At 39.3% G+C, this 19578-nt stretch overlaps 1 protein-coding gene across 7 annotated transcripts in view; it reads right to left on the bottom strand.

Annotated features, from left to right (window-relative positions):
• The window catches only part of tanc2b (tetratricopeptide repeat, ankyrin repeat and coiled-coil containing 2b), a 123803-nt gene that overhangs the window by 43072 nt on the left and 61153 nt on the right, over positions 1 to 19578 (bottom strand). Inside the window, exon 1 of one of the 7 annotated variants that reach the window (XM_027005093.3) lies at positions 9663 to 10392. The exons of the other annotated variants lie outside the window; for them this stretch is intronic. Within the exon in view, the coding sequence (XP_026860894.2) occupies positions 9663 to 9783 (121 nt within the window). The 5' untranslated portion in view covers positions 9784 to 10392. Of the gene's footprint in view, positions 1 to 9662; positions 10393 to 19578 lie in introns of those variants that run through there. 7 annotated transcript variants of the gene reach the window in all.

Here is a 19578-nt window from a genome sequence, read left to right as displayed (position 1 = left end):
CACACAGTCACCACAGGTTCTCCACATTAAGAGTCCCCCATGTGTTACAGTGATCATGCTTTGAACATATTGCTTTGAAGGTTGCTGGAACCACTCGCCCTTCTATGGCATTAATTTGTCGGCCCATTAATCTTCAGCCTGATCTTTTTGTTCAGTGTCAGTGAAGTACCTACTCTTGCTTGTGCCATGTCTCCTGCTGTAATTATGCTTCAAGACTTCAGTATACATGCTGACAGTGACTGCGCAGTTGGTAATGAAGTCATGTCAAAGAAATCTTACATTTCATGCATGTCGATTTTCTTACTCTCATAAATCCCGATTAATCTGATTTGTTCCTCTGGTATAGACAATGACTCTGTTTGAATCTCACATTGGTATTTATAACCATGATCTTACCAAATTCATTTTCTAAGGCATTTTCTAAGGCAAGTTAAAAAAAAAACCCAAAAACCTCAATCTCCAATCCTAACTTTAAAGCTGTTGGTCCACTTTCCTCTATTCTAAACTCCATTAAAATTCCTCTTATTGAAAGCCTCTATAAAGCTACAGTTTTTTGATGCTTCAAATAAGCATGCCCATTAAGACTAGTACAGTTCCCTCCTTTCACTCCTCCCCAGGGTTCATAGAGCTCCAGGCCATGGAAATAAAAGGCTGATGCCTTGTGTGCCGCTACTGAATAAAACACAACACCCTCTTTTAATATGAATCTATCCAGGACTGAAATACAGGACGTTACATTTAAAAACTGCTACAACCACACTAATTCGGCTTTAGGTCTATCTACTGATGTATCTCCAAACTCAAATCTACTTTTCTTAGACAAAGTGCTGAAAGGAGCTGTAGCCTCCCAGTTACAGTCCTAGATAAATTCAAATAATCTTTACAAGTCCTTGCAGTCTAGTTTTCATTAATTCCACAGCAGTGAGACAGCTCTCCTCGAAGTCATTAGTGCCCTTGTCCTCTCTACTGATGCAAGGCTCTTAATATTCTTTTGCTCTTCAGTATTACTTTCAGTATTATTTTCAGTATTATTTCAGCATTTGCTATGGTCGCCAACCTCTCATTATTTGGTATTAATGGTGCTGCTCCTTCTCGGTTTATTTCTTACCTCACTGACAGACATTACATCTCAGGTCAGAAATACAAATCCACTGCTCTCATTATCTCATGGCCACTGAGGAAGCTGTTCTTGGTTTTCACTTTTTCATAATTTACGTGCTTTCCCTTGGTCAAATGATTTACCACCATGGTATCAGTTTTCTTTCATATGCTAATAACACAGATCTATAAAAGTATGGGTTCCACTGGTTGCCTGGCTGTATTTTTTATCATGCACTGGATGAGCTGCACTTTTCTCCAACTTTCTCAGACTAATTGGTCTCAAAACTGTTGTCACTGTTCATTCAGTCCTTGTCAAAACCTCTCACACTGTTCATAAACTCGATGTTTTTTGCCTTCCACTCACTGTTATAACTGGTCAGTTCTTGCGCCAAAATAACAATTTTCACCTCTGCAATGCCACTGTTGTCTATTCAGCATGGAAAATGCAGACACTCTACTTCACATCTTTATAAGTTTCTTTCTTAAACAACACACTTATTTTATCACCCTTTTAATCTGTCTCACTGCCAAAACTAATGAAATGACTATGCATTCAAAATTTGCCAGCTGTGCATCTCACAAAAGCAGAGTAAATGATTATCTCTCTTCTTACACATGACCAATCAACTGCCCTGGTCATCGGAATAATCATGAGCTCAATGCAAATTTCTTCCCATAACTACATTTTATAACTCTTTATGGTCATTCCTTCAATATTAGTCTGTGCTTCCCCATGGCTAAGCTCTCAGCCTACACACATGTCTGAGTGCTTCACGTGTGACCCCTGAGTCTAGGCTCTCATCTATGACTGGCATTCCCTTTGTGACATCTCCTCTATTTTATCCTTCAAATCAAAACCTATCCTTTGTTTACTTAAGATACCTCCCAATCTGATACTTTTGGCCTCCCATTTAGTACTTGCTTTTCTATGTATTTCATGTAATATTTTATTCTGTCACATTATTTATTGACCACTGCTTAAATAAAACAGACCTGGAACAGCATTAGGAAAAATGCTAGTCTGTATAAAGAAGGCAACACCCTGTTAGCAATAATACATATGTAAAAAAAAAAAAAAAATCAATACTAGTTATATACTAAACACCCAACAAGTACCTCCTTCAGTCCAATAAATGAACACTTCAGTCCAATAAATGAACAATTTCTTAGAAAATGACATGAAAACATTGAGTTGTGACAGTATTTTCCTAAGCATTTCTGTAATCATGTTTTGAATAAGGATATATATATATATAGCCTAATTTATTATGTGGTCTCTAAATAACATGGCTCATTCATCATATGAATTGTTAATTTTCAGAACACCATGTTCTTGAGGGCCTAGGACTATCCTGAGTTAGGTTAGTGCTTTTGACAATCTGTGGCATGCAGATTTTGATTGGATGAGGACATTTTTAATTAACGCATCATTATCAAAAGAACCGTAATTGGTTGTCAGATATTGACTAAATCATCAGAAGAATTAGAACTGATACTTCTGTTACTCTAGTTGTCCTAGTCAACCTAATGCAATTAAATACTCTTGAGAGGTAATTGTATACAATACAGTTTTACACACTATTTAGCCATCAATGTGGTCAGAAAAAAGGGTACAAAAGGAAGCGTGCAATCGACTGAAGTTCAAGATTTAACCACAATTATAGGCCAATTCCTTAACTTGCTCAACAAAGTTAATATACTATAACAAATGTATAAATGAATGGACCTTATGAAGATCAATAATCCTAGCATTTGAATAAAATTTTTTGTTGTATTCCCATAGATGAAATATGATTCAGGCTCTTTTCCCATTTGAGGCATCTTGCAGCAGGGAATATGTAAGATAATAGGCTGTGCGAACAACTCAGTGGGTCTAAAATGAGGCGTAGTATTCTCAGGGGTGGGTTGTCAGTTTATAACCCACGGATCCATGTGACTAGAGAAAGTGTGAGCTCTAAAATAGTTTGGATATAAGCCATTGCATCTGAGGAAATGGGATTTTACAATAACAAGCTCTGAAGTAGCAAAATCGTAGCATTAGACATGCACTCAAATTAGTAAGAAGAAAGAGCAGAACTATTCTGTGCATATGTTCAGTTGTGAAATTTGGCAGAAGGCATCGGCATTATTGACAGTGGGACACAGGACAATGAGCTTTGAGTGGCACGTGCATTTTGATGCCAAACTGGATGAGCAACAGAGCACACCTTGGTGCAATAAACACCCCCCCCCCCCCCATACACACACACACGACATATCGAGCACAGCAAGCTATTGAATATGCAGCCCAGATCACCATGGTAACCTGGGCAAGAACATGAACACCAACAGGTCCTTGTACACCGTCCCCCAGATAAACATCCATTTACAGGCCTAACATACACCCCTCAGGCACATAGCGCAGACTGTACATGAAAGCACATAGGCTTTGTGTGCACCAAACCAGCAAAACCTCTCAGCTAAAATCACCATATTATAACAATATGGACTCAATGTGTGTGAACTATGAAGGGTACTATTCTATTTAACATAAGTATGTTTCATATGTACATGCTAGCAAGTTAAGATAACACACAGGGTGTGTTTACATGATTTCTGCAGTTATCTGATTATTCAAGTGTTCATGTAAACAGCATACTCTGACGTATTAGATCATATTATGTCCTAGAAATCAGATTATAATCTGACAAAGATGTATTTTATCTGAGTAATCTGAATTCTCAGAGCATACATACCCTTATGCAGATTTCTTTTGGATTTTCCAGTCTGCACATGCTCGCAAACATAACCGGAGCTGTCCGGGAAGCTGCTGGCAGAATTAAATGCAGCACCCGCGAAATGGCTATTAAACACTTTTAGGGAGACTCTGAAATGCAGTACATGCTTGAGGATGTGAAGAATTTGAATTGCACACTATTAGTAACCATAAAAAACGAAGATCCATATTTGCTGGTAAAGTGGGTCCATGTTTACAAAAAACCATGGAAGGAAGATTGAAGTTTACATCACATAAATCTGTGAGATTATTGGCTGGTTGCAAAGTAGAAATCAGATTACTGCCTGACTCATGTAAAGCCAGATTTTACCCAAGTGCATGTACAAGATTACTGACAAAATGTGCAGTTATCAGATTATTAAGCGCATGTAAACGCACTCACTGGTGAAGTCTGCTCTGTCACATCAGGACCCACTCAGCACTTTTAAACAAGACATTGGCCTTAGTTGATTGCAGTATTCATGGGAATCTGAATATCGGAGTTTGAAACACCAATTTTCATCAGCTGATACTGTTGTATTGGTCTGACTATTGTATTAGGCCAATGCCAAGATCCTGAAAACTATAACCATAACAATTTCTTTTTATCATCACCATATATATATATATATATAAAATCGCTGGTGATGATATATATATATATATATATACACATACACACACTCACACACACACACACACTCACACACACACACACACGTACTGGTGAGGAGTTGTAAGGTGGTAGTCTTACTCAAAGGTCTGCTGATCAATAATCAAGTAGTACATCCTACTTACTCGACAGTCCAGTATCCAATGGAACCCCAACTATGTAGATGGATGGGGCCCTTGCTGTCCATGAGGTAAATGACCTTTTTTCATCTTGGCTATAGTTAACTCTGCTCCAACTGTGCAGGGCATTAACTTTTTGAAGATTTCACAATTCCAAAACTAGTCACAATTCTGACTGTGATGGCTTGTGCAATAATGTGCAACAGACAATAACTTGTTGTGATCAAACTAGCTGAGTTGCAGGGCAAAAGTTCTAAACAGGGAATTTACCTGAGCATCGTACTGCATCATACTACTGTGCTCATCAAAGAGACTTTGAATGGGACACACTGGACAGAAACAGCAAATGGCAAACTGTCCTCTGATGCGCTAATGCAGCATTTAAGACAAAAGTGAAAGATTTTTCTCAGCAGATACAAATAATATAAAATAAATAAACAAATCAATAAAACACTCTACTCCATGCTTAAATATAATTTAACAGAAAGAATGAAATCTTCATTGTGAGTGTGATACTTGTTTATCTTCTATTTTCTATAGCTTTTGTAATTTACAGATTGATATTGTCTTCCCTATAGAAAGTTTTCTGCCGTTTTCTTCTGTTGGCTTTGAGTTGGACAGAACTAGCATTGGCGTACATTACTTTAGGTCTGCCAAAGTACCAATCAGAGCTAGCAAAATATTTACATCACCTCAACACTTTGTTTGTAGTTGGAAGTACCTCTGCTTGTCATGTGTCACATTTTAGGAGATAACAGTGTAAAAACAGGTGGGTAAATGACATTTTGTCACATTATGACATTTTGCTGGCATTTGCAATTTAGAAAATATTCCTCTCAGTGGCACATATTAAATCACCGATATCCTCTACATCCTTGCTTTATCAAGAATTGCTAAAAGACCTTGTGAAACCACTCTCCCAACAAAAAGCAGTCTCTCATATAAAATGACCATTTTCCTGCACATAATTCAGCCTCTTTACTACTGAGTGAACCTTAGCTAAGCCAGCTAGCATCTGTATATGCTATTTTGTCATTTAGAAGTTTTAAAGTGCTCTATTTTACAGTGAGAGGGGCTCTTGTTCAGAGTCAGAAATCTCAAATGTATGGCTAAACCACACTGATGCTGTCTCTTACCCCAGCCAGTATCACTGAGCTGTTTACATTTCGAAGAAGACACCACTTGTCAATCATAATGTGAACTGACACAACCTCACAGTTCTGTACAGTTAGTAGTGTGGAGTTTTTGGACTACATTTAACTACTATTAAATTGTATTAATACAATTTAATAGTATACTTCAATATAACACTGGTAAATTATTATTTCAATGCATAACCTTATAATTCTAACCATTATTAACCATGTGAAACCAAGCTGACAGGAGGTATAAAGCTATGGTGGTCTGTGGTGGTCTGATACTTGAAGTTGAGAAGAAAAGCCCACTGGTTATTTAACAAGGCAAACTGCTATGAAATAATATCACAAAAGCTGAGCTTCTTAGTAAATTTTATCCTTGAGCAGGTGATGCAATGAAAATGCTAAATAAATATATTGTTTGACACGTATTCTTGTCGGCAACAATGACCTCCCAAATGGAGGCAGGCTAAAACAGGATTTGAGGTTTTATCAGAAGAAATAGAGTAAAATGTGCTTCCTTTGTGTAAAAATACAGTGTTAAAACATGCAGTGTGTCTCATGATACATCACTACTGCCCACAATGAGCAGTCATTCAAATTCTATGAGAATATGTTAGCTCAGACATTAAATGGCTAATAATAACACATTCTTCAATATATTCTTACTCTTAATTGAGGTAAATCATCATTAAAAATAGAAAAGATATTACTGAGGTAATTAGGGTAATATGAAGATGAACATCATAAGGGTAAGACCTCAGCTTTAAAGGAATTAATTAAGCATGCCAATATATGTATGATCATAGGGAATGCATTATATCATGTATGTGTAATAGACACACACAAAAAGATTCCATTTGCCATCACCACAGGCACAAAAAGGGGCGAAACAATATACCTCTATAGTGTAAGAACAAATACCTCTATACTGTAAGAACAAATACCTCTATACTGTAAGAAACACAATCACTTGATCACACACACACACACACACACACACACACACACCCCTCAGTACTACTAGCATTAGCTGAAGAGATAGACGTAACACACTGGTAATCCCACTGCTCTGTTTTGTAAGCAAGTCATTATCAAGTCTATTAATAGAACACTGCAGGGCTCGCTCTTGCTCTCTCTCTCTCTCTCTCTCTCTCTCTCTCTCTCTCTCTCTCTCTCTCTCTCTCACTTGAAAGTCCATCTTTGATACTGTTGTGCCATCATTTGATTGGGACTTTTACATGTTCTATCTGTAAATGTTTCAAACCCAACCACCTCAACAGAGAACTCTTCCCAATTATTAAAGGTAGCAAGTCATATTAAAGAAAAATTGAGAGTGCAGACAAAAGTCTGATTAATAAATTATTTTTGATGAGTACTAGCATTCACAAGTACTAGCATCAGAATCAATATTTTTGATGGAGCTAAAATATGTAGTAGTAGTACTGTGGAACATTTTACTGTACCATATTTTATAATAGGATTCTTCATATTTAACACCGTAATGACACTTTAACACATTGTATGTAGCATTCTGAAGACGCATTGTACACTGCATTCATGCCAACGTAGAACTCATGATCTTATGCCCTCATGTCTGTAGTTTCTTCCAAGTTATATTTCTACTGACTAAATTCTAAACTATATAAAAACTTGGTGAAAAGAAACAAAAACAGCTGGGCTGGATTGTTTTTTGTTGGTACAAAACTTACACCAAATGTTATCTCATTATACCAGCATTATACTGTCAGCAATGGTACGGTTAAGTGTTTGAGGGCAGGTATCAATCAATATAATCAATACAGTGGTGAGATGCTAGAGGAAAAAACAAGAGAAGAGAGCATTTAGCTTTGTCTATCTGTACCACAGTAGAGTCATCCATCCTGCTACATAAACAGACCAGTGTTCTAACCTCCTGTGCTCTGACGGAGAGAGAGAGGCTGAGCAGAGGTACTATGCACTGATAGCAGTTTGAGTTATTTCTCACAGGACTAAAGGCTGCAGATGAAACAAAATGCAACTTTTGGCTAAATTAAACCTTCCACCAACTCTGGATATTTCAGAAGGGTATGTACAGATCTGCCATTCAATTAATAGATCTAAACTGTTATTTCCCTATAATGATCTAAATAATTGACTAGGCAAATCTAAAAGACCATCTATGAAGATACATCAGATTGTGAAACGCAAACAGATGCGAAAGCTCTCTACATTTTCCCATAACTGTGTTTTCCATACATTGAAAGAAAAATAACTATAGAACTCCCATAGAACTTCTATACCTACTGTCCTATAAATTATGGCTAGGACCTATAATCTCATGGATCAGCACTTTTCAATAAAGACTTTTCAATTAAACGAAAAGGATAAGGGAAGCAGAAAAACAATAGTCTCTTATTACCATTTGTTCAAAGTACTGCAGTTTAAAAGCACAGAGAAAAAAAAAAACTGTATTTGACTTTATTGATGAACATTCCCCACACTTGTCTTCTATAGAGCCCATTATGGTATGGAGTGCTGAAGTCAGATTAAGGACATGCAGTGACTGCTTGTTCCACTGACAGTGTCTTGGCCATGGATGGTGATGGAGGGTAGACTGTAGGACATTAGAGAGAATGTGAAGCAATTGCATTCTTGGCAGGCTAGTACTGTAAAAAACAATCAAGTATTTTTACAACAATATGCATCATTATTGCAGCTAATTAATGAAACCCACTAAAATATGGCAGTTTGAGGTCAAATATTTTAATGTATAATTTAGTTAATGTTTAATTTCTGCTGTTTCTTAATTTTATGCTTGCAGAATTTCTTATTCCAAACCCTTTAGGAGATGTAGAGAAGTCGACAGCAAATGAGATGCGTCTTCACTTCTTTTGTGCTTTGTTTAGGTAACGTGGGTTTGGTAATTATCTTAGTTATTATCTAAACATTTAAGATAAATACTGAATAAACATTTAAGCTAAACACTGAATAAAAACAGTTCCAAGCAATGATTTCTAGCATCAGAAATTTTGAAAAATATCAATTGACTGAGTTCTATATTAAGCTTAAGGGACCAGTTTGAAGCTTTAAATATTGCAACTACATATGTCCTCATGACATAAAATCCACTTATTAGAGATGCTTTTTATTCTTTTAAGTAGTCTACAGGGTATAGCTCAATCATAAGCATCACTGGGACTGTTCTATAAATACCCTGGTGAAGTTTATTTACCCTCACCTGTGGAGCTGCACTTCTGACATCAGCAAGTGACCCCAGTATAAATAGCTTAGATACATTCCAACCACACACACACAGGAACAGGAAAAGGAGCACCATTCACTAAACGCATCATCGATCGGCCCATATACAGCAAAGCGTGCAGGGTAAAACCTCCCTCTAACTACACAAATGCATGCAAACCCCACACGCAAACCCCACACAAAGATCAAAAACACATTGCTCACCCACTCTTAATTCTGATTCATCTGGAGCAAATTGAACACAAGTCTGTGCTGGATGGACCGCACAAGATTGCAGCACACTTCACCTCCCACAGGTCCTTCAGTGAGCATTGTTTAGTTTATGCCTGTCACTTATGCCAGCTTTAAAGAAGCCCATCCAGCAATATGACTAAGCTGTACCTGACTAGACTAGACCGTAGACCATCACAGAACTTGGCACCAGCTGTTTGCAGGAAAGTCATTTATTGACCTTGTTTTCACATGGCCTAGAAACCTCTAAGTGGCCAAAGCAGTCCACAGTGCCCACAGTATTCACATCAGCGGCATTCTCTAGTCCCACCTAAGCCGCATTAGAAAGGTAAAAAAAACAATACCAAAATCTGAATGAGAAACAAAATGCAAAGAGGCAGAGAGGGTGGGGTTCCGATGCTTACCATGCTCATACCAGATGGCGTACTGGCCTGGCAGACTGGCATAGGGCACCAGCTCGCCTTCTGCCTCTCTGTCCAGAGACACACACAACCCCTGCACACGTCTCAGCGACGGCCAGCTCATCCACAATGCTGCTCCGTGTGCCCACACACACACACACGCACGCACACGCACACACGCACACGCCCTGCAGACACGAAAGGGTGGTCGGAGATCCAAAAACCCCCGCTGGCAGGCTCGTCCGCGGACTTGAATTTCCACTCAGGCTGAACTGGCCAGGAGACCGACTGCCGAAGGAGAAAAGGGAAGGATGGGATGGGCGGTGGAGGCGTCAGCGTAAAGGAGACATCTTCCCGCTAAGCTGCATGGACGGAGCCACGATGAGCGGACAGCGCTGGAGAGGTGGAGGGAGAGCGGCATGTTAACCTCGGCTCAGTCCTTCACTCCATTGCCTGTCTGCATCCGCGAGCCGAATGCTCGCTGCCTGAGGCGGGCGGCACGTCTGCACACTTTCGGACAGGCTGTTCTAGCACTGCGAAGCATGTGAAAGGAGAAACCCCTCGACAGAGCAGGTGCTATAGGACGGAACTGAGCATTTGAGAACAGTGAGGAGGGAGAGAGAGTGAGAGAGAGATGGCAAGAGGGAGAGAGTGAGGAGAGAGGGAGAGAGAGAGCTTGAGAGAGCGATGGAGAGAGCGAATGAGAGAGAGAGAGAGAGAGAGAGAGAGAGCTTGTGTCTCTGCTGTTACAGCCCATGAATGGCGCAGTGCTGCTGTTGTCATGGCAACCAACAAGGGAGGAGGTCAGGAAAGGAATGAGAGAGAGAGAGAGAGAGAGAGAGAGAGAGAGAGAGACAGAAGGAAAGAGGAAGAGGATATAATTGACTAGAAAGGAGAGAAAAAAGGTGTTTTTTGCAGGGGTATGGCAGGTGTGGAATGGCAAGTGTTTGTATGGAGTGTGGACAGTAGCAGGTTAATAACAGTCTGATCTGGGAGAGGCCTGCTATGAGAGCTCAGTTTATCTAGTCATGCCTCTGTCTACCACAACCTTGTTTTACCCTTGGAACCCTGAACCTGAGACAGCTTGCCAACATCTTACAGTGCATCCAATAAGTATCTATTTACTCTTTAGGGCTGGTTTCTGGTTAGTAGTTCAGTATCAGTATCAGTATCTACACATATCTAACCACACGCCACCAATTAATCTATATGTCAGCTAGACAACACATCTCACTTATCCCACCATTGGTCCATCCATCTCACCCAGAATCATTTAAGAGTTATACTGATGTCAGTCAGTCTTGCTATTTAATACGAATATCTATCTTATTGCCTGCCAGGGAATTAGCTGAAAAGTTATTATTTTAATTCTCAGTTCTGGTGCTTCTTTCACTGCCCTCCTCTTTTTGTCTGTTGCTGAGAGATTAAAGGCTTGCTGCTCACACTCGGGTTCTGTTTGGAATTATAATGTGGAGCTCTGCAGACGTCGAAGTTTTTTTATTGCTTCTAATGTGATCAGAAATGACTCTCCCTCTACATTTGAAATTCTGCAATGCTTCCCTAATGTTCAGAGTCAACATAATTGCTCTTCTGATGTTGATGTAAATAGGCAGGGCCTTATATTTGATATTCAGATGCTGCAAATGATAGCTGGCTCTATGGTGTGCCACTGACAAATAGAGTAATAGCAATGAGGTAGCATAAACTCAGGTCAGATAACAGGTTAGATTACATAGGTGAGTCCTGTTGCCCTCAATGTCCACCAATGAACAGACACTAGCTTGCTATGTCCACCTGTCATGCTTGCATCCACAGAAAGGGATTCTGTCTCATTCACCTACTGATTACCCTCACCTGTTCCTAATATTGTCATACCTCATATCTATTTAAGTGGACTCTTACCCTTTGCTCCTTGTGAAGTGTGCTCTCACTGCATTTATAAGCTTTTTGTTCTTTCTCTAGTCTGTTTGCTACCCTGTTTACCACACCGGCTTGTTTGGTTTGTCTGTTGGTTAGTGTTGCTTTATTGTGCATCAACTCTCCTGTTTCTCTTACTCTTCTACTGCCTATGGATTCATTTTGGTTGCCACCATTTTTAGATGCGAAACACCTCATGGACCTAGCTTGTAAGTCACACACTCACTCACTCACATTTAAAGTAAAAATAAAATTGTCACTGGCACTGTTAGCACTGAAATAGCATAGGCTTAGTGTTACTATACAGGCTTAGTGCTTCACATCATTGATGCTGTGTGTCCTTGTTATTAAGACTACCCATATATTTCTAACCCCACCTACAACTCCAAAGTATGTGATCATTTGTAAGAAAACTGCCACACCATGGAGTTGGCAGGTATGACAGTCCAGGGGCAGCTCTAAGGTCAACATCACCAACAGCTGGCTTCCCTTAGGAACCATGGAGTTATCCAAACAGATTCAACAGTTAGCCTCTATGGGTCCCATTGTAGCTGAGCTAACCAACGGGCTCTTGTCATTTTACCAGGTGACCTAGACATTCTTGATAAATATGATGGAAAACAGGTGATTGCACAGGCTTTTCACTCCAATTAATTTTGCTCATGTGCTTCCCTTTTCCCACAAATCCTGTATTTCCTATGGATATCTCGCTGCTTAAAAGCAGAGCTTTCTTCTGAGCTAATGCCATTTTGACACCATTTGGCGGTCACAATACTAGGAACTTTTTACTTTTTTTCCAGTCCATTTAAGGTGGTCTTTGATAATCCCAGAGAAGGAATGGCTTATATCCCCCACATGGCGTTCTCATTCGGCTATGTAATCCACCCTTGAGCTCTGCACTTTGGCAGGTAGCCTGGTCACTTCCTCTGTGAATGCCCACGCCACCCACAGTTTCAGAATGCAAATAACTCTAGAATGTGCAACATCACCTCATGCTAGGGTTGCATAAAAATATTGTTTCAGCATTGTCATCACGACAGTTTTCTCTTGTAGATTAGTCATGGAAAATAAGAATTGTGTGAGATTACCTTTTGCATGAAGCAGCAAAAATGGTTGGTTGATTGACGAGCATGATGTGTTTGATATAATTTGCCTTGCAATCACCTCTTTCTGTTTAGTGATTTCTTATCAACTGGGTTCAAGGAACACTAAAGCTTATGCCCTGTCTATATTACAGGAGCCTGATAAGCCCACATCTTCTCTATCTGCACACATTCTCCCCACCAGCCTGTGTTGTGGCCACTGTTCAGTGAGGTCTGGGTGAAGAGATCAGAGAAACTCAGTTGGTCAATGCTTTACCCACTAGTTGCCTTGCCGAGAAGCTACATGTCCCCCCAGTTCTCTGCGATAGGCTGATCACCTTGGCTCACTTGACCTATGAGCACTCACTTGCCTTGATTTATGGGCACTCAGGAGAGACCAGAATTTTACTCCTATGTAACGGTTATTGGTGGAAGAGTCTACTGTTATCTATACACTTGTCTCCTCCTGTTCTATATGTGTCCAGTCCAGTGGTAGGCTAATGTCCCCGCCCATTTCTGAATACCCCTTGTCCCATGTTATAATTGGCTTCATTGAAGAATTACTCCTCTGATGTGGCCACACCACCATCCTTACAGTGGTGGACTGTTTTTTTTAAGGCTGTCCATTTCATACAATTGTCAACTCCACCCTTGCACTTGAGACCGCAGAAAACCATTTTTTCCCATATCTTCTGCTTTTATAGCATCCCTGGGGACACTTTGTACCACAGAGGCCCACAATTCACATACAAGGCTTGGCACATCTTCCAAAGAAATTGGGAATCAATCTCATCTTAACTTCTATCATGAAATCCCAGGCAAAATTCTATTGTTCATTCAACAGATGGGGTGGTGAAATGGTAAATCTGGAGTTAGGTATGTTTTTGAGAATATCCTGCTGAGACCAGCAGGGGGAATGGTCTTGTTTTCTCCCTTAGACCAAGATTGCATAAAATTCTATTGTTCACTCTTCTACTGGTATGAAGCCCTTTCAGTGGAACCCGTCACCAACTAACATGTTGACCATAGATGACTGGATAAAGTCTAGCAAATGGGAGTAAGACAACACCCAATGAGTGCCTGGTATTGGACATTCAACAGCAGAAGGCCCAAATGGACCATACTAGGGACCACATCTGGTTGTCTACATGCAATCTATACTTCTTGGAGTGGAGTAAAGACTCAAAGCCCACTATATCTGTCCTTTTCATACTAAATGCCAAATTAATAAGTGCCAACTACCCACATACTACTGCATCTCCTATTCTTTTCATTTCTCTCTGTTAAAGCCACTTTGTAATTCCTTTTATGTTGTAATTCAATTCCAATTTAAAGTGATTAACATCCTATATAAGGTGTGCATACTTATTAAGCAGCTTCTTTCCCTCATGAAAATGAATCAAAAAAGATTTTAAAATGTCCATCAGAAGGAGACACCACAATGCAAAACCATTAAGGCATAATCACTGGACAATCAAATGCTTTCTAATAAATACTCAACAGAATCGCAAAAAAAAATGTGTGAAGAAAAGGCATGAACTGACTGCAAGACAAATAAAACATGAGAGTACCAAGAACCCGTTTGCCTCCAGTGCCACCATGGTGTCAAGTGCTCAGGGAGATGGCTACGGTAAGGAAGGCTGAAACACAGCTGAATAAAACTCCCAAGCTGAAGCATCATGACTGGTCCAAGAAATACCCGAAGACCATTTTTTCAAAGGTTTTATGGACAGATGGAATGAGAATGACATTAGATGTAGGTGGGCCCATGGATGGACCACTAATGGGCAAAGTGGAGGAGGGGTACTGCTGTGAGCTGGTATCATTAATGACGAGCTAGTCAAACCTTTTCAGGCCAAGATGGACTGAATGTCAACTCACAAACCTACTGCCAGTTTCTAGAAGACAGTTTTATGAACTAGCCCCCTTTCTCATCTGACTTAAATCATATCGAAAAGTTCTAGGCCATTCTCAAGTGTGAAATTTATAGTGAGGGACAACAAGTTGCCTATTTGAACAGTATTTGGAAGGCTGTGGTCACTGACAAAATTGATCATGAACAAATCAAGAAACTGGCAATTTGAATGGAGGGAAGGTTTCTAACAGTTACTGATAAGAAGGGTGGCTATATTTATCACAAAATAGTTTTGAAGGCTCAAAATTGCTTTTTAAAAATTATTTTTATTTGCTAAATAATATTTTAGGATTGAAGAATAAACACATTTAAAATGTACTTGCCTGATAATTGTGCATAATAAAAAGTTGCATAAAAATTGTGCATACTAAATTTCCACCAAGAAAGACAAATCTAATCTAAAATCTTTTTTCTTTGTTAAACATTCTATTTTAATGTAAAATAAACACATAGGATTAACTGATAGAATTGTATTTGCTCACTAGTAAAATTAAGCTGAGAAACAAAAGCCTGAATTCTGTGTGCAGGGTATTCTTTTACAATGCTACCTGCTGTATCATGCTGTCTGTTTTTCAATAAAACTCTTTTTGGCCTGCTTGGCTTGTCTGCTGGTTAGTGTTGCTTTGTTGTGTATAGACCTTCCCGTTTCTCTGACTCTCCTGTCACAAGTCAATCTGTTTAGTTGCCACCATTTTTATTAAAATAACCTTATGATCCTAACCTGCATGCAACTCTGAAGTCTGTGCTAAACTACCACCATTTTGAAGTTAAAAGTTTCATGTCACTTGCAGAAATTACACTTCGCAATATGATATAGGTACACCCTGTAGTTATACAGTCAGAAGCTATAGTCTATCCGTTGCCATGCACAATTAGTGTTTGCCATCCTTCAGTCCTTCATCAGTGGTCAATCTCTACTCCACAGTGAGTTTGATACATGTAATAACTACATCAGCACTGCTGTACCACCATGTCTCTACCATGGCAGTGTGCTGGGATGCACCTTTGGTAAGGATATACATACACAGTGTGATGATGTCAGAGGTCTTCCCTATCACAGTGCCAAATATTAGACACTATTAGTATATACCTGCCTGAACACACTTCACTGGAACAAACCTCCCTGGGATCCTGGAGTCAACAAATTAGAGTTCCAATCCTTGTATATCCAGCAGGGCCCATGACTGTACAAGTGGGGGGCGGGGTGTGTGTGTGTGTGATGTAATAGCCACTGACTTATGAAAGACTGTGTACAGTAATGACATTTTGTTTTAATTCTAACATTAATTTTATTGTATTCCTGTGAACTCATCTACCTGTGATATTGGTTTAGCCCAGGGTGGGGCTGCTTAGAGAAGAGAAACCGCATGATCTTCAACATTCATGGACTGACTGCTGATGCATTAAACTGATATCAGAATGGCACTGAAGTTAAGTCCAGTATGTACTGTATTGTTAAGACTGTTAACTAATGGCTGTGAGAGCATTTAACCTTTGTTGTACTTTTAAACCAATGTCTTTTCCTATTCACTTTTTTTTCACCTTTATATTAACAAGTTGAGCACATTAAACTGGAGACACCTTCTCTTGGTGCTATGAATCCCAGATTATGTCTTTATCACAAAACCACACATAAATCCATCAGTTCTCATGGATTCTACCATCTTCTGATGGGGAACCTTCACTCACAGTGATAATAAGGTCCACCAGGGCTAGCTGATTGAGGGGTGTGCCCTGATGTGACATTTTAAGAAGGACGCAGGAAGCCCGCTTTGCAACTTTGAAAAGGACCTTTGAGAATTGCTAGTTAGACGACATGTCTGAAATTGCACCTACTTACTATTTAGGGTTATACTTAGAGTGTCAGCCATTTTGTAGTGTTGTCCAATTCTCAGTAAACAATTCAGATTCTGTATATAGTTCACTATACTGTGACCCACTGTGCACCATAAATATAGCGAACAACTAGTATGCTGCTTACAGGAAATGGTACTACAATGCATAGCGGTTTTCTACAGCAGATGATGGTTCTGTATTTAGTAGGATTTATAGTATAGCAGACATGCTGACAGGTTTGGCACCATTACTTCAGATGAGCCCGAAAGTAATGGTCATAGCATGCTAATGTAATACGAGCCAGAATAAACAAAGCTCAAGAAATAAGCATTATAGTATTTTACTTAATAGTTTTTAATAATAAATGGGAACGTGGACATAGCTGTAGAGCTATGTGCTATTAAATTCACAACATAATTCAATGTGTTGTTATTCTACTGTTAATCTGCTAGTTAATATTCTGGATAGTTTATGTGGCAAAAGGTCACAATGATAAATTTTCAGTGCAAGCTCGTGTTGTCTGTAGAATTCTTCCCTATGTAGTGTTCTATATAGAACTATTTATGTGGGCATTAGAGAATGAGTAAATTAGTAAACCATTTCAGACATACCGAGGGTTTTTTCTGTTTTATCATTTTATTTCTCCTACTTGTATTTCACGCCAACCAACTTATTCAAGAAAACATGAACACTAATAAAATGGATATAGTGCTTCATGAGGAAGCAAGCAATGTTAGCTGGACACATACGTTCCCCCAGGTAAACTGGTTCTCTCCTGTGGACTTCAGGAGCTTTGCACACATCACAGCACACACTATTGATATAGGTCCAAGTTCATGTCCATCACACTCCATACAACAGTGCTACTAATGGGCCATAGTTAATTATTTACCTAGAACTTTAACCCTAGATAACATTAATTTAAGTATGCAGCTGGCCTTTAAGGTTTAGTCTTCTATCTTCTCTGCCTTTGGGTATTAGTGTCCCAGCTTGAGGAGTTGTGGGTAGCATAGTAGTCCCTTGATGTAAGATAGTGTCACTGCTGTGTTGAAAATGATCCCCACCCAAACAGCTGGTCAACAGTGGTCCTCTGGTCTGCATCTGACCAGTAATGAATAGAGGGGGAAAGATATGTTTCATCAGATGTGCAATAGTGCAATTATATTTGCACAATAACGGTCTCTTATAAAAACACATCTTCAAGATTGGTGTGCCAAATAAAATGGCCTGTGCCTGCCTAATGATCTGGGTGGTGAATATATGCATTCAGATGTGTGCTAATCTCTCTAATCAGTTCATTTTAGCAGCTTTGATCTGACTACTTTTAGGGTCTTATGTCTTTCTTTGTGTATAGATCCATGCCTTAGATTCCTGCATTCTAGCCTATTGGGAAGGTCAGTTGTTGGCTATTACACTGAAAAATATGCATTTAGTTTAAAAACAAAAGTAGACAAAAATCTCAGAAAACAAAGTGGGAACCCAGGAGAAATGCACAGGAAATAATGAGCTATTCCAAGGTCTGACAGTTAATGATTTTTGAAAGATATTATCTGTGGAAGGTTCAGCTGAGTGTAGAACCTCTTGCATATTTGCATGTTTGACTACTTGGCTTTAAATCTACCTCTAATTAATAGCTTTTTTATTTTTGTTTGTTTGTCTGTCCAGAATAAAATAGTTCATCCATTTCCTGAAAAGCATCTTTGGACTACAATGTAAGGCATAAAGCAATTACATGCAAGAGGCTGAACCACATCAATGATTCATTTTTGAGTAATTCACTTTAATCAGAATCTGTGATGAATGCTAATATCTATACCATGTAGTCTGTACTTAAGTTTTTCAGCAGCACAGAGTACTCTCAGTAGATGTATTTTTATTCTACATAAATGGACACTTCACTATCATTTTACTGTCAGATGCCAACCGCATGTCCTAAGTATGGTCAAGTGGTCAGCATTGTATACATTATCCATATCATGACATTTGCTCTATGCAGAGTACATATAACTGATACTGTATCCAAAGGTATGACTTGGATAAGACTGGAAAAGGAATCCAGTGTAGGAATTCATTTCACACAAAAAAGTTTTAAGGACAATAGTCTTCAAATAGTCTTTGAATAGTATTCAAATTTCCTCATAATAATTAGGGTTAAGATGGTACAGGTGGTGGGCATAATAACATTAAAACCCAAAAGAACAGCTTTCAGAACAAGTTTAATCCCTTTTGGAATGTGGTCATCCTGAACTGCATACAGTAGGTTAGTGAACCTTTCTTCAAGAAAAGTCTCCAGTTCTTTGTACGATGAATATTATACACTGCCTGGCCAAAAAAAAAGGTCACACGCTCTAATATTTCGTTGGACCACCTTTAGCTTTGATTACGGCATGCATTCGCTGTGGCATCGTTTCCACCAGCTTCTGCAATGCCACAGCATTTATTTCTGTCCAGAGCTGCATTAATGTTTCCTCAAGATCTTGTATTGATGATGGGAGATTTGGACCACTGCAAAGTCTCCAGCACATCCCAAAGATTCTCAATGGGGTTCAGATCTGGACTCTCTGGTGGCCAATTCATGTGTGAAAATGATGTCTCATGCTCCCTCAACCACTCTTTCACAATTTGAGGCTGATGAATCCTGGCATTGTCATCTTGGAATATGCCCGTGCCATCAAGGAAGAAAAAAACATTGATGGAATAACCTGGTCCTTCAGTATATTCAGGTGGTCAGCTGGCCTCATTCTTTGGGCACATAATGTTGCTGAACCTAGACCTGACCAACTGCAGCAACCTCAGATCATAGCATTGCCTACATAGGCTTGTACGGTAGGCACTAGGCATGATGGGTGCATCACTTCAGCGACCTCTCTTCTTACCCTGATGCGCCAATCACTCTGTTTTTGCCGGTTAGCCTCACTGATAAGTGGTTTTGTTAATGCTACACAGCTGTGTAGTCCCAATCCCTTGAGTTCCCTTCACATTGTATGTGTGGAAATGCTCTTACTTTCACTATTAAACATATCCCTGAGTTCTACTGTTGTTTTTCTCCGATTTGATTTCACCACACGTTTAAGTGATCGCTGATCAATATCATTCAAGATTTTTTTCCAACCACATTCTTTCCTCGAAGATGATGTTTCCCCACTGTCCTTCCACTTTTTAATAATGT

This window comes from Electrophorus electricus, chromosome 15, assembly GCF_041902795.1.
Source record: "Electrophorus electricus isolate QZ-2024a chromosome 15, ASM4190279v1, whole genome shotgun sequence".
Classification (NCBI taxonomy): Eukaryota; Metazoa; Chordata; class Actinopteri; order Gymnotiformes; family Gymnotidae; genus Electrophorus; species Electrophorus electricus.
Note: the sequence above shows the minus strand (reverse complement) of the source record. Positions and strands in the feature narration are given on the sequence as shown.